Raw genomic sequence first — 14,746 nt, 5'->3', positions numbered from 1 at the left:
TTTCCATCTGTTATTACGGCGTTGGAATCCCCTTACAGATTGTATTTCAGAGGGCTGCCTGGTTGGCCCATCCCCTAATCAGAATCTGTGTTGGAGAGATAATACTGTATAATTATAAAACAGACAACAAAAATCAGTTAAGCCGTATAAATGTGTGAGATAAATTAAACAAGGTTTTAGCAAAAAGTAATGAACTATGACCCCAAAGCCATGTATGAAAATCAATCATCTTATCACTAGTAACTCCTCTTAGTTATAGTAAATATTATTTACTACTTATAACCATATTAAGTATTGGTTTAAAGAAAGCTCAAATTTTAAAATGTTTATAAGCAATGGTATAAAAAAATGAACTCAGAGAAAAAACAGGTCTCCTAATCAATTATGCAATATAGTATTATTTATGTTAATTGTTATATTAATAAATATGGTTTGGGGATTTTTATTAATACATAATATTTGTACATATTTATGGGGTACATGTGATATTAACATTTTGTTACATGCATAGAATGTGTAATGATCAAATGAGGGTATTTAGGATATTCATTACCTTGAGCATTTCATCATTTCTCTGTGTTGGGAACATTTCAAGTCCTCTCTTCTAGCTGTTTTGAAATATACAATAATTGTTAACTGTAGTCACCCTACTGTGCTATGGAACATGAGAACTCATTGCTTCTATCCAACTGTATGTTTGTACCCATTATCCCATCTCTCTTCATCTCCCCCCATACACACTCTTCCCAGCCTTTAGTAATTATCATTCCACTCTCCTCCTCCATGAGATCAGCTGTTTTAGCTCCCACATACGAATAAGAATATGCAATGACTAATACAGAGTTTTAAAACTTGTTTTATTTTCTGATTTTTGTTTTTAGCCTCCAGAAGTACAACTTACAGAAGAAGAAGAAATAATCAAAGGAAGTCTAATGGAAAACGAGCCATTACCTCCTGAAATTCTTGAAGTAATTCTTTCCGAGTGGTGGTTTCAGGAACCAATGCGGTACCTTAATTTATATAGCATTATACGTTTCCTTACTTTTATTTGTTTTATTCCTTTTTTTTTCAGCTTATTGTGGGGGTACAAAAATTTAGGTTATGTATATTGCCCATGCCCTGCCCCCCCCCGAGTCAGAGCTTCAAGCGTGTCCATTCCCCAGACAGTGCACATCGCACTCATTATGTAGGTATACACCCATCTCCTCCCCCCACTCCCCACATCTGTCCAACCCCCAATTGGTGTTATTGCCAAATGTGCACTCAGGGAACCCAGTTTGCTGGTGATACGTGTGGTGCTTATTTTTCCATTCTTGGGATACTTCACTTAATAGAATGGGTTCCAACTCTCTCCAGGAGAACCAAAGAGATGCCATATCGCCATTATTTCTAATAGCTGAGTAATATTCCATATACCACATTTTGCTAATCCATTCATGAATTGATGGGCATTTGAGTTGTTTCCACATCTTTGCAATTGTGAATTGTGCTGCTATAAACATTTGGGTGCAGGTGTCTTTTTTATAGAATGACTTTTGTTCTTCTGGGTAGATGCCCAATAATGGGATTGCTGGATCGCATGGTAGGTCTACTTGGAGATACCTTAAACAGATTCATGTTTTATTCTTAAAGGTTAAAAATCTAGTTCAACATATATTTACGAATTTTCTCGTTTATATTCATGTAAACTAGTGATTCTCACTTGAGATATACATTAAAAACATCTGTGGAGTTTTTAAAAAATTCTGATGCCAGGACCCCACCCCGAAACAATTGAATCAGAATCTCTAGGGATATGACACTGGGCCTCAGGCATTGGTATTTTTGAGGAACCTCCCACCCCCTGGTGATTACAATGTGCTGTTCTGGTTGCAAACTCATGTTCTAAACCCATGTACTCTAACCACGTGCTGGACTCTTTTTACCTGTGGTCTTTTAACAACTACGGTTAAGACCAGTTAATAGCTATTCATAGTATTATCCCTTTACCAAATGCCAGGAACAATTCTGACCCCAGAAAGACAAATTTAAGAATCTCCAGGTCACTCGAACTTAAAACTTCACCTTCATTTCCTAACCAGAGTATCTTGCCTTGATATCCACCAAAAGAAAGTGAAATGATATTTATAACACTGATTATAGCATACACACATATATGGAACTTACTACGTACCAGGTACTATTGGACTATGTTTTATTCCTATTAACTTAATCCTTACAACAATCCCATGGGATAAAAACTCATATTGTCTCATTTTAGAGATAAGAAAACTGAATCACAGAAAATTTAAATAACTGGCTAGTTCCAGTGTTCCTCTTAAGTCTCTGGGCACTGTTGTTCACCTAATCCCTGTCTAAATGAGTGAGTGGGATTATTAGTCACAAACTTTATGTTTACAGTTTCTTGTTCCCTAAATTAGATCAATAGTTGTACAAAACTTAGGCAGGTTACCTGCAGCTATATAGTCATGGGTTGTTCTTTATTCATTTAGCTCTGACCTCACACTGTACATTAAAATATAGGTAGATAGATGGATATAGACAAGGATATATAGATAGATATAGATACGAATTGAAGAATTAGAAGTAAAAAGTGAAATTGTAAAAGTCTAAATAAAATAGCTGAATATCATACAACCCCATTAAAATTTATTATAATGAAGAATTTGTCATCACATGAGAAATGTTATTGTTAAGTTAAAAAAGAAGATGCAAATCTGTAGATAGATGGATACATGAAGAACCAACTAGATAGAAAGAAAACAAAATGTCAGTAACCTCTGGGATATGAGATGATGGATAACTTTGCCCTTTTTCATGTATTTCTCTGTATTTTAATTTTTCTGTAGTGAAATTTGTTGCTTTTATAATCGGGGAAAAAATCAACACATTTTAAAAATTGCGTTAGTCCTGGAGAGATATAGTCAGGGCTTGAACTAAGTGGCAGAAATGGAAATTGAGCACAGAGGAGGGCATGCCAGGACTCAGCTATTCTACGTGAGAAGCAAGAGGGAGCTGGGGGCGGGGGGGGGGGGGGGGTGGCAGGGAGGTCCAAAGACCCCTGGAATTTGGGTCAGAAGGAAGAGCAGTTTGGAAGGGTAACAGTGAGTATGATTTTTGACAGTATAATACATATATTATTCCTGAAGGGCATTCAGATGGAGAAATTGCAGCTTTTTGAAAATTCTGAATCAAAACTCAGAAGAGAGGTTAAATGTAGAGATAAAACTTCGGAAATCGTTGACAAAGAAGTGACAGCTGGAACAGTAGGAATGAAGTTGCTCCTCTCGGAAGAGACTAGACCTTTCTAAAGAAAAGGACACATATATTATGGCCAATGTATGGAAATTTGTCCTCTTAATAAGAAGGGAAAATTAATATTTTTGAATTAACATCTTTGAAGGCTGAAACTTTCAATGTTCATGAAAGTCCTGTTCATATTAAGAAGAAAACATATATCTAAATATAAACATTTAAAACAAACCAAACTTCAGATAATTACTCTAAAGGGGACCAATATTGAATCTCTCAACTAAACAAAACCAAGTTCTCAAGGCTTGATTGTGTTATAAATGCTCCCTAATGAGAACATAATAACATTATGGTTATTTGCATGATCTTTAAAGTTTCATCATACTTGGGCAAGTTTGACAATCCCGTTTAAGTATAATCATCTTACACCTGGGAGCCAGCATACATGTATTAATAATTGTCATTGGTTACAAGGAGACCCAGAGTAGAAGGTATGAATTAATTGTCTCATGAAAGGAAGCGTCACTAGAAGAAAAACTACTAAACGTAAGGGCTCCCACTAAAGGTGGGCCAGCCAGGTGTACTTTTTACCTGAAAGGTGACACATTCATTACGCTGGGCTCTCCTCCCAAGCAGAGAACTTATTTTCTCTTTTCCTTTGATCTTTATACAACTTTTAGTAAACTTCTAATTAATAGTAATTGTAAACTGATTGACTACAATTTTATATTATAAATATACATATAAAATATTATAATTTTAATCCAATTTGATATATTTGGGAAAAAGAAATACCATGTTTACAACTAGAAATATTAAAAGAAATAAAAGGTATACAATGAATTTTTAAAGTATTAATTACACATCTTTTATAAAATTGAGATTTATCAACACTTTTTTTACTTTCATATCTATATTTGTAATATAATATTTTAAGCAAATAAAGTAAATTACAAACATTTCCACCTAGGTCCACAGGTTTTATACTAGATGGTTTCCCACGACATCCTGAAGAGGCCTTGTTTCTAGGGGAGCACGGATTTTTCCCAGATGCTGCTGTTTTTATACAAGTTGATGATCAAGATATTTTCGATCGCCTCCTTCCTTCCCGAGTTGAAAAGTGGAAACTGAAACAAAAGAAGAAATTAGAAAGGAAAAAACTCATCAAAGACATGAAGACAAAAATCAGGGTATGTACCCAGTAAAAACGCATGGGGATAAATATGTCCAGCATCTATTGAAAGTATAAAGTGGCCCTCACAAAAATCTAGTTTTCTTATTTTAATACTACAGTAAGCATGAAAATATTTTTCAGCAAATATTGAAACTATTTATATGTTAAGAATTATTTGAGGTTTTCGTGACTATCAGTGTGTTAATGCTTCTTCCTTTAAGGGAAATAAAAGGCAGTGGTAGTGCCAAGGCTTCCCTCTGCCAGACCCAGCAGCAAAGACGCAACAAATGGAGCCTTGAAACACAGAGGAATAGAATTTTCAGTGCCCTTTCTCACTGGCCCCTGGAATGATGGATGGATGACACCATCCTTCAAGGCCATGTGAGCCTGTAGTGAAACCAGATCCACATGAGCTTAGAACTTTGCTTCTAAAACTATATTCTGAGGAATATTCCATAAAATGTTCAAAAGTGTCATAGGGAACCCAGTAATTCCATTCCTGGGAATCTGTCCAATAGAAATGAAAACATATGTCCACATAAAAACTTGCATGTGAATGTTCATAACAGCATTTTCATGATAGCCAGTAAGTGGACCAAATGTCCATCCACTGATGAATGGATAAACAAAAGGAAGTTTACCCTTATACTTGAAAACTACTCAGCATTAAAAAGGAATGACCTATTGATACACCCTACAACATGAATAAAGAGCAAAATCATTATGCTAAGCGACAGAAGACGGGCAAAAAGAGGAGTGCAAACTGTCCAATTCCATTTATATGATATGCCCTAAAAAGGCAAATCTATAGATCTGTGCTGGGGTGGAAAGCATGGGGCTTTTGAATCTGGAGCTAGGAAGACCAAGATGGGGCATGAGAGCCGAGTTCAAATGTTTGAAAGGCTTTCATACCGAAGAGAGCTTATATAAGAGTTATTCTGGCCGGGCGTGATGGCTCACGCCTATAATCGCAGAACTCTGGGAGGCCGAGGCAGGAGGATTGCTTGAGGTCAGGAGTTTGAGACCAGTCTGAGCAAGAGGGAGACCCCATCTCTACTAAAAATAGAAAAATTAGCCGGGCGTGGTGGCGCGCACCTGTAGTCCCAGCTACTCAGGAGGCTGAGGCAGGAGGATCACTTGAGCCCAGGAGTCTGAGGTTGCTGTGAGCTAGGTTGACCCCACAGCACTCTAAGCCCAGGTGACAGAGTGAGACTCCGTCTCAAAAAAAAAAAAAGAAAAGAAAAGAAAGAAGAAATATTACAATGCTCAGGACAGTGCTGGGATCTGTCAGACATTGAATAATTAGTTAAACTTCACTGACTACTTCTTTGAGGGAAGGGAGCAGAGGAAAAGTAGACTCAGAGTATGCATGGGTGTTATTATGTATAGTTTGCATTTTTAGGGTGTATAGAGTGGTCGTTATGTATCATCAAAACACAAAGGAGACTGTTTTCACAAATCCACATTTAAAGAACCTATGGTAAAACCATGTTTTTTTTTTTTTCTCATAATTTTTTTTTTTTTAATTTAATTTTACAGAATCAAAGAGTCTAACAGTATATCTTGTTAGATACAGTATGTCCTCATAATATATACATTATTTCTTGTACAATGATATGAAATAATATGGGAAATATTCATGATAAATTATTAAGTGAACAGTGCAAGTTAAAACAATAGTTTCATATTTTTTTCCCCACCCCCCCCTTTCCCGAGTCAGCACCTTCAAGTGTTACCACTCCCCAAACGGTGCGCAATGCACTCATTGTGTAGGCATACCCCCATCCCCTCCCCCACCCCCCACCTCAGTCTGATGTCCAATTGGTGTCGTTTCCAGATTTGTATTTAGGTGATGATCAGGGAAACCAATTTTCTGGTGAGTACATGTGATGCTTGTTTTTCCATTCTTGGGATACTTCACTTAATATAATGGGTTCCAACTCTCTCCAGGAGAACCATAGAGATGTCGTATCTTCATCATTCCTTATAGCTGAGTAGTATTCCATGGTATACATATACCACAGTTTACTAATCCAATCATGTATTGATGGGCATTTGGGTTGTTTCCACATCTTTGCTATTGTGAATTGTGCTGCTATAAACATTTGGGTACACGTGCCTTTGTTACAGAATGACCTTTTTTCCTTTGGGTATATGCCCAGTAATGGGATTGCTGGGTCAAATGGCAGGTCTACTTGAATCTGTTTAAGATACCTCCATAATGCTTTCCACAGAGGTTGCACTAGTTTGCAGTCCCACCAGCAGTGTATTAGTGTTCCTGTCTCTCCACACCCACGCCAACATGTGTTGTTTTGGGTTTTTTTGATAAAGGCCATTCTCACTGGGGTTAAGTGATATCTCATTGTGGTTTTGATTTGCATTTCCCTGATGATTAGAGATGTTGAACACTTTTTCATATGTTTGTTAGCCATTTTTATATCTTCTTTTGAAAAATTTCTATTCATGTCCTTTGCCCACTTTTTGATAGGGTTGCTTGATTTTTTCTTGCTGATTTTCCTGAGTTCTAAATAGATTCTTGTTATCAGTCCTTTATCTGATGTGTAGTATGCAAAAATTTTTTCCCATTCTGTAGGTGGTCTGTTTATTCTCTGGACTGTTTCTTTGGCTGTGCAGAAGCTTTTTAATTTAATCATGTCCCATTCATTTATTTTTGTTGCTGCTGTGATTGCCTTGGGGGTCTTCTTCATAAATTCTTTGCCTAGGCCAATGTCTGTAAGAGTCTTTCCTGCATTTTCTTCTAGAATTCTGATTGTATCACGCCTAAGGTTTAAGTCTGTTATCCACCGTGATTTGATTTTTGTGAGAGGTGAAAGCTGTGGGTCCTGTTTCAGTCTTCTACAAGTGGCTAACCAATTCTCCCAGCACCATTTGTTGAATAGGGATTCTTGTCCCCAGAGTATATTCTTTCCCGCTTTGTCGAAAATTAGGTGACTATATGAGGATGGTTCTATATTTGGATTTTCTGTTGTGTTCCACTGGTCTGTGTCCCTGCACTTGTGCCAATACCAGGCTGTTTTAAGAACCACGGCCTTGTAGTATAGTTTGAGGTCTGGCAAATTAATACCTCTCATTTTGTTTTTGTTGCTTAAAATTGCTTTTGCTATACGGGGTCTTCTTTGATTCCATACAAAGTGTATAATTATTTTCTCTATGTCTGTAAAGAATGATGTTGGTAATTTAATAGGGATTGCATTGAATCTGTAGATCACTTTGGGTAGTATAGACATTTTAACAATGTTGATTCTTCCGATCCACGAGCATGGTATATTTTTCCATCTATTTGCAAGTTCTGCTATTTCTTTTCTCAGTGTTTCATAGTTTTCCTTATAGAGGTCCTTTACCTCTTTAGTTAGATATATACCTAGATATTTTATTTTCTTTGTTGCTATTTTGAAGGGTATTGAGTCTTTAATTTGGTTTTCCGATTGACTGTTATTGGCATATATAAATGCCTCTGATTTGTGTATATTAATTTTGTAGCCTGAGACTTTGCTGTATTCGTTAATCAATTCCAGGAGTCTCTTGGTTGAATCCTGGGGGTTTTCCAGATATAACATCATATCATCAGCAAAAAGTGAGAGTTTGATCTCTTCCTTCCCTATTTGGACTCCCTTGATTCTGCTCTCTTGCCTGATAGCTCTTGCAAGGACTTCCAATACTATGTTGAAAAGTAATGGAGACAATGAGCAGCCCTGTCTGGTTCCAGTTCTAAGTGGGAGTGCTTTCAGTTTTTCCCCATTCAGTATGATGTTGGCTGTGGGTTTGTCATACATGGCTTGTATCATTTTTAGGTAGGTTCCATCAATGCCTATTTTGTTAAGCGTTTTTATCATAAAAGGGTGTTGAATTTTGTCAAATGCTTTTTCTGCATCTAATGAGAGTATCATATGGTTTTTGTTTTTGCTTCTATTTATGTGGTGAATTACATTTATAGATTTACGTATGTTGAACCACCCCTGCATCTCGGGGATGAAGCCCACTTGGTCGTGGTGGATTACTTTTTTGATAAGTACTTGGATTCGATTTGCTAGTATTTTATTGAAAATTTTTGCATCTATATTCATGAGGGAAATTGGTCTGTAGTTCTCTATTTTTGTTGTGTCCTTTCCAGGTTTTGGTATTAATGTTATATTGGCTTGGCAGAACGTGTTAGGGAGAACTCCATCCTTCTCAATATTGGAGAATAGTTTATGTAGGATGGGCACCAGTTCTTCTTTGTATGTATGGTAAAATTCAGGTGTGAACCCATCTGGACCAGGGCTTTTCTTTTTGGGAAGGTTTTTTATTGCTGTTTCAATTTCAGTTCTTGATATTGGTCTGTTCAGGTACTCTATTTCTTCCTGGTTGAGCCTGGGAAGACTATGTGTTTCTAAAAATTTGTCCATTTCCTCCACGTTCTCCAGTTTGTGTGCATAAAGATTTTTGTAGAATTCATAGATGATATCTTGTATCTCTGTAGCATCGGTTGTGATTTCTCCTTTCATGTTCCTAATGGAGGTTATTAGAGATTTTACTTTTGTGCTCTTGGTTAGTCTAGCCAGGGGTGTGTCTATTTTGTTTATCTTTTCAAAGAACCAACTTTTTGTTTTATTAATTTCCCTTATAGTTTCTTTGTTGTCCTTTTCATTTAGTTCTGATTTGATCTTAGTAATTTCTCGCCTTCTGCTGGGTTTGGGATCGTTCTGTTCTTCTTTCTCCAGTTCTTTGAGTCTATTTGTTAGGTTGTCTATTTGCATGTTTTCTGTCTTTTTGATATAGGCATTTATGGATATGAATTTTCCTCTCAGGACTGCTGTAGCTGCATCCCATAGATTTTGATAAGTTGTATCTCCATTGTCATTTAATTCAAAGAAATTTTTGATTTCCATCTTGATTTCTTCTTTTATAGAATAATTATTCAGGAGAAGGTTATTTAGCTTCCATGACTTTGAGTAAGAGTGAGGGTTTCTGTTTGTGATCATTGTTACTTTTATTCCGCTGTGATCTGAGAAGATGCATGGTATAATTTCTATTTTTTTGAATTTTTGAAGACATGATTTATGTCCTAGGACATGGTCAATCTTAGAGAATGTCCCGTGAGCTGATGAGAAGAATGTATATTCTGTGGACTTTGGGTAGAATGTCCTATAGATGTCAGCCATGCCCATTTGTTCTAGCATTCTATTTAGGTCCATTATGTCTTTGTTTATTTTCTGTTTAGAGGATCTGTCCTGTACTGTCAGTGGGATGTTAAAGTCTCCAGCTATTACAGTATTGTTATCTATCATTTGGTTGAGATCTAGTAGGGTTTGCTTTATGAATCTAGGTGCACCTAGGTTGGGTGCATATATATTGAGTATAGTCATGGCTTCTTGATGAATTGTGCCTTTAATCAGTATGTAGTAGCCATCTTTGTCTTTTATTATTTTTGTTGGTTTGAAAGCTAAGTTATTGGAAATTAAGATTGCCACACCAGCTTTCTTTTGGTTACCATTTGCTTGAAATATCGATTTCCATCCTTTTATTTTCAGTCTAAATGCATCTTTGCAGGTTAGGTGAGTTTCTTGAAGACAGCAGATACTTGGATTGTATATTTTTATCCATTGGGCCAGTCTATGTCTCTTGAGCGGGGAGTTCAAGCCATTCACATTTATTGAGAAAACTGATAGGTGAGACAGTTTTTTGTTCAGCTTGTTGGGTAGAACTTCATTGTGATGTTTTCTCTCCTGGGCCATTGTGGTATCTGGAATTTCATCTTTAGCTCTTGAGTAGTTTTACATTCGTGGATCTTTCTTGTGCTGATCCGTGTATAATTCTCTTTTGAGTACTTCTTGGAGGGCTGGTCTTGTCTTGGTGAATTCCCTCAACCTTTGTTTATCTGAGAATGTCTTGATTTCTCCTTCGTATAGGAAACTTAGCTTAGCTGGGTACAAGATTCTAGGCTGGGCATTATTCTGTTTCAGAAGCGTGAAAATGGGGCCCCAACCTCTTCTTGCTTGTAAGGTTTCAGCTGAGAAATCTGGCGTAATTCTGATGGGTTTTCCTTTGTAAGTTACTTGTTTCTTTCTCCTTACAGCTCGGAGAAGTGACTCTTTAGTGGATATTTTGGTCAGCCTGATGACTACGTGGCGTGGTGTTTTCCTATTTGCTATGAATCTCCCAGGGGTCCTTTGAGCTTCTTGAATCTGTATGTCTAGAGTATTGGAAAGGCCTGGAAAATTTTCCTCGATTATGTCTTCAAATAGCTTGTCCAACCCTTGCTTGTTATCTTCTTCACCCTCAGGAATGCCAATAACTCTCAAGTTAGGTTTCTTCACATAATCCCACATTTCTTGAAGACTCAGATCATTTCTCTTACTTTTTTGATCTATCTCTGTGACTGACATTTAGTTGGAAGGAGTTATCTTCAATTTCTGAGATTCTTTCCTCTGTTTGATCTACCCTGCTCTTGAGACTTTCCACAGTGTTTTGTAGCTCTCTGAGTGAATTCTTCACTTGTAGGAGTTCAGTTTGGTTTTTCTTCAATATTTCAATTTCTTTAGTGAATTTATCCTCCAACTCCTGTATTTTTTTTGTGTTTTCCTTGTGTTGTTTATCCATTGATTCTTGTATATTATTCAGCTTGTTTATAATCCATAATTGGAATTCTTCCTGTGACATGTTGGTGTTTTGAGTCTGGTTTGTGTCAGATGGTTGGGAGCTGGTATTTCTCTTTGGGGATGAGCTTTCCATTTGATTCTTTTTGCTCTCCGTGTTTTTTCGCTGGGCCCTTCCCATCTAGATTTGTCGTTGGATCTTTACTTATAGGTTTAGTCTGGTTAACAGGACTCTTTGTGCTCTATTCTTAGGCTGTGAAACAGTCTAGGTAGGTTGCTTCTTTTGGCAAGGGGGGAGACTGTTGTGTATTGTTCAGAGATTTTTCTGTTTCCGTTGGGGGACTGCTTCCGATGGGTCCAATCCTAGAGGATTGGAGTGATCCAGGACCGCTTTGGTGAGTTAGGACACTGTGTTGTGGTCTTTCAGAAGGCAGGCAGGGTCCACACTAATAGTAGACCGAAATTCTCTTTGTTTGTTTGTTTGTTTGTTTCCCTTTGGTTCTTCCTCTATAGGGGAGGTTTCTGACTCTATCTGCCGGCAAGATACTAGCTATGGGGAGAGGACGGTGACTTTGCTTGCTCAGCGCCCCAGTTGCTGTAGCTCCCACGGGCAAAAGTCTGTCTTGGCCCAATGTCCCCAGGGATCAGGTTCCACACTCTCGCTTCTGGAGAAGTATTCAGTGTTTACACTTGGGCAGGGATCCTATATAAGGTCCGTGGACCAGGGAAGAGGGCCGTCCAGGGAGCCTCTTGGTACCCTATTGCTCCGCAGTGACTTGGCTGTGGGCCCTAGAGTGGCAATTGCGTGCCCGCAGGTCTCCGGCCCTGGGGGTGACTACTCAGGATCCGGTATGTACCAGAGCCAGGGACCTGGCCCGTTCCGAAGCTCACCGTGGGTCCCCAGTTAGAAGGCGAAAAGAGAGGAGAAAGAGAAGAGAAAAAAAAAAAAAAAGAAAAAGAAAAAGAAAAAAAAAAAAAGAAAGAAAAAGAAAAAAAAAAGAAAAGAAACGCAAAAAGCCAAACCAAAAAACACCAAAAACGCCAACAAAAATGAACAAAAACAAACTACATAGCACTTCACCACACCGCAAGGCAGAAAGATACACAAATCTGAAGTATATAATTCAGCGACTCAATGTTTTTTTGTTTGTTTGTTTGTTTGTTTTACGCCTTAGCACAGCTCTGCCCCTTCACTTCCGCTCGGCTGGGTCCGGAGCGGCCATTAGATGTTTTTGTTTTTACGCCTTAGCACAGCTCCGCCCCTTCACGCCCGCCCGGCTGGGTCCCGGGCGGTTTTGCAGTGGATTTCAAGATGACGTCTGCGCGCCCGCACAGCTCCGAGGGTGGTGGGGATCCAACCTCCGCGCTCAAAAAGGCGCAGCAGCCAGAGGCCCAGAGGGCAAAGGTGCCCGCCGAGGCTGTCCGCCGCCGGAAAAAAAAAGAAAAAGAAAAGAAAAGGAAAGAAAAAAAAGAAAAAACCCAAAAAAAACAAAAACAAACACAAACAAACAAACAAAACCCAGAAGAAATTTACCAAGAATAAAATATACAGTTCGGCGAGCCTATTCTTCTTGTTCGTGTTTTTTTTTTTTTTTTTTTTTTTGCCTTAGCGCAGCTCTGCCCCTTCACCCCGAGCACGGCCCGGCATATCCCGCACTCCTGGCGTTGGTTCAGAGACCAGCGGAGGGCGCCGGGCAAAGAGAGCCGCTCGGCACTTTATGGCTCCCGAGCGGTTTCGTCCTCGCTTTCAAGATGGCGCCTGCAGAGCTCCGGGGCTGGAGGAGACCGGCTCCTCGGCAGGCAGAGACCGCCACTGCCCAGGGGCTGGCGAGCAAGGACGCGCACCGGGGGGTCACCGGCTGGAGAACCGCCGAAAAAGGCAGCACGGGCAGAAAGAGCCGCTGGGCACTTTTTGGCTCCCGAGCGGTTTTGCCTTCACTTTCAAGATGGCGCCTGCCGAGCTCCGGGGCTGGAGGGGACCGGCTCCCCGGCAGGCAGAGACCGCCACTGCCCAGGGGCTGGCCAGCAAGGACGCGCACCGGGGGTGACCGGCTGGAGAACTGCCGAAAAAGGCAGCACGGGCAGAAAGAGCCGCTGGGCACTTTTTGGCTCCCGAGCCGTTTCGCTCTCGCTTTCAAGATGGCGCCTGCCAAGCTCCAGGGCTGGAGGGGACCGGTTCCCCGGCAGGCAGAGACCGCCACTGCCCAGGGGCTGGCCAGCAAGGACACTCACCGGGGGTGACCGGCTGGAGAACCGCCGAAAAAGGCAGCACCGGCAGAAAGAGCCGCTGGGCACTTTTTGGCTCCCGAGCCGTTTCGCTCTCGCTTTCAAGATGGCGCCTGCCAAGCTCCGGGGCTGGAGGGGACCGGCTCCCCGGCAGGCAGAGACCGCCACTGCCCAGGGGCTGGCCAGCAAGGACACGCACCGGGGGTGACCGGCTGGAGAACTGCCGAAAAAGGCAGCACGGGGTACAACGCTATTTGCTGTCCGGGAGTCTTTTGTGTTTTTCTGCCCTGGGGCAGATCCGTCCCTCCTCGCCAAGCGCTGTCTCAGCTGAGATCCCCCAGGTTCTAAGGTAATTTCTCAAAAAAAGCCTCCTGTCTCCAATGCGCCACGTATCCCTCAGTGATTCTGTGCTGGCCTGGGTCAGGGCTCTATTCAATTGGGAGCGGAGGGCAAGCCGCTTTCCCGAGAGGCTGCTTCCGCCCCGGCTGGGGGCGGGTGTATCCGACCCGCGCTCCGCTGGCTAGTGTCTGTCCCGCGTTCCCAATTTTCATTCACCTCAGACCTCACTCGCTCTGTTTGTCCCACGCTGATTCTCCGTGGATTCACACCGCTGTTCCTGTGTGGGAGCGGTCTTCTAGCGTTGTGGCAGGTCCCGATCGATGCCTTCCTTCCCGGGAGCGCAGATTCAGGCCGTCACCACCACTCCGCCATCTTTGATCGGTCAAAACCATGTTTTTAAAAAAGAAATACTAGAAGTGTTTGTAAGTTCTCACTCTCTAAGAGCTATAGAATCTCTATGGGACTGATAAACTAAATGAATTTGATTTAACTCAGTTTTATAATTCTATCTACAAGTATTTCTTGAATGCCTATAAGGTGTAAGTCCTTGGGAAATGTACTCAACAATTACCAGATGAAAGCACCAAGGTCCTGCTGGCCCAGACCAGAGTCCCAGAGCATGTCCTCAGGCACTGCTCTATTCTCCCGCTATTTAAAGGGACTCCAGGCCGGGCGCAATGGCTCCCTGCCTGTAATCCTAGCACTCTGGGAGGAGTGCTCGAGGTCAGGAGTTCAAGACCAGCCTGAGCAAGAGCGAGACACCCGTCTCTACTAAAAAATAGAAATTATCTGGACAACTAAAAATATATAGAAAAAATTAGCCGGGCATGGTGGCACATGCCTATAGTCCCAGCGACTTGGGAGGCTGAGGCAGAAGGATTGCTTAAGCCCAGGAGTTTGAGGTTGCTGTGAGCTAGGCTGACGCCACGGCACTCTAGCCAGGGCAAAAGAGCAAGATTCTGTCTCAAAAAAAAAAAAGGGACTCCAGTTTGCAGGGTCTTCAGCCAACAAGGCCCCAAACCCCAGGGGAGCTGATTAGTTTTCATGCAAACCTGGGAGACATGGCAAAGGATCCATTGCATTTGATTTAAAGGACGTTGGAAAGACTGGCTGTCTACACACCATGCCTGTGAGGATATCCCAAGCACACATGCTTTCC

At 40.8% G+C, this 14,746-nt stretch overlaps 1 protein-coding gene across 1 annotated transcript in view; it reads left to right on the top strand.

Annotated features, from left to right (window-relative positions):
• AK9 (adenylate kinase 9) overlaps positions 1-14,746 on the top strand; it is a 106,964-nt gene that overhangs the window by 66,906 nt on the left and 25,312 nt on the right. The window contains exons 26-27 of the mRNA XM_069488413.1: positions 882-1,006; positions 4,223-4,442. Coding sequence (XP_069344514.1) covers positions 882-1,006; positions 4,223-4,442 — 345 coding nt within the window. The remainder of the gene's footprint in view (positions 1-881; positions 1,007-4,222; positions 4,443-14,746) is intronic.

This window comes from Eulemur rufifrons, chromosome 15, assembly GCF_041146395.1.
Source record: "Eulemur rufifrons isolate Redbay chromosome 15, OSU_ERuf_1, whole genome shotgun sequence".
Taxonomy (NCBI): domain Eukaryota; kingdom Metazoa; phylum Chordata; class Mammalia; order Primates; family Lemuridae; genus Eulemur; species Eulemur rufifrons.
Note: the sequence above shows the minus strand (reverse complement) of the source record. Positions and strands in the feature narration are given on the sequence as shown.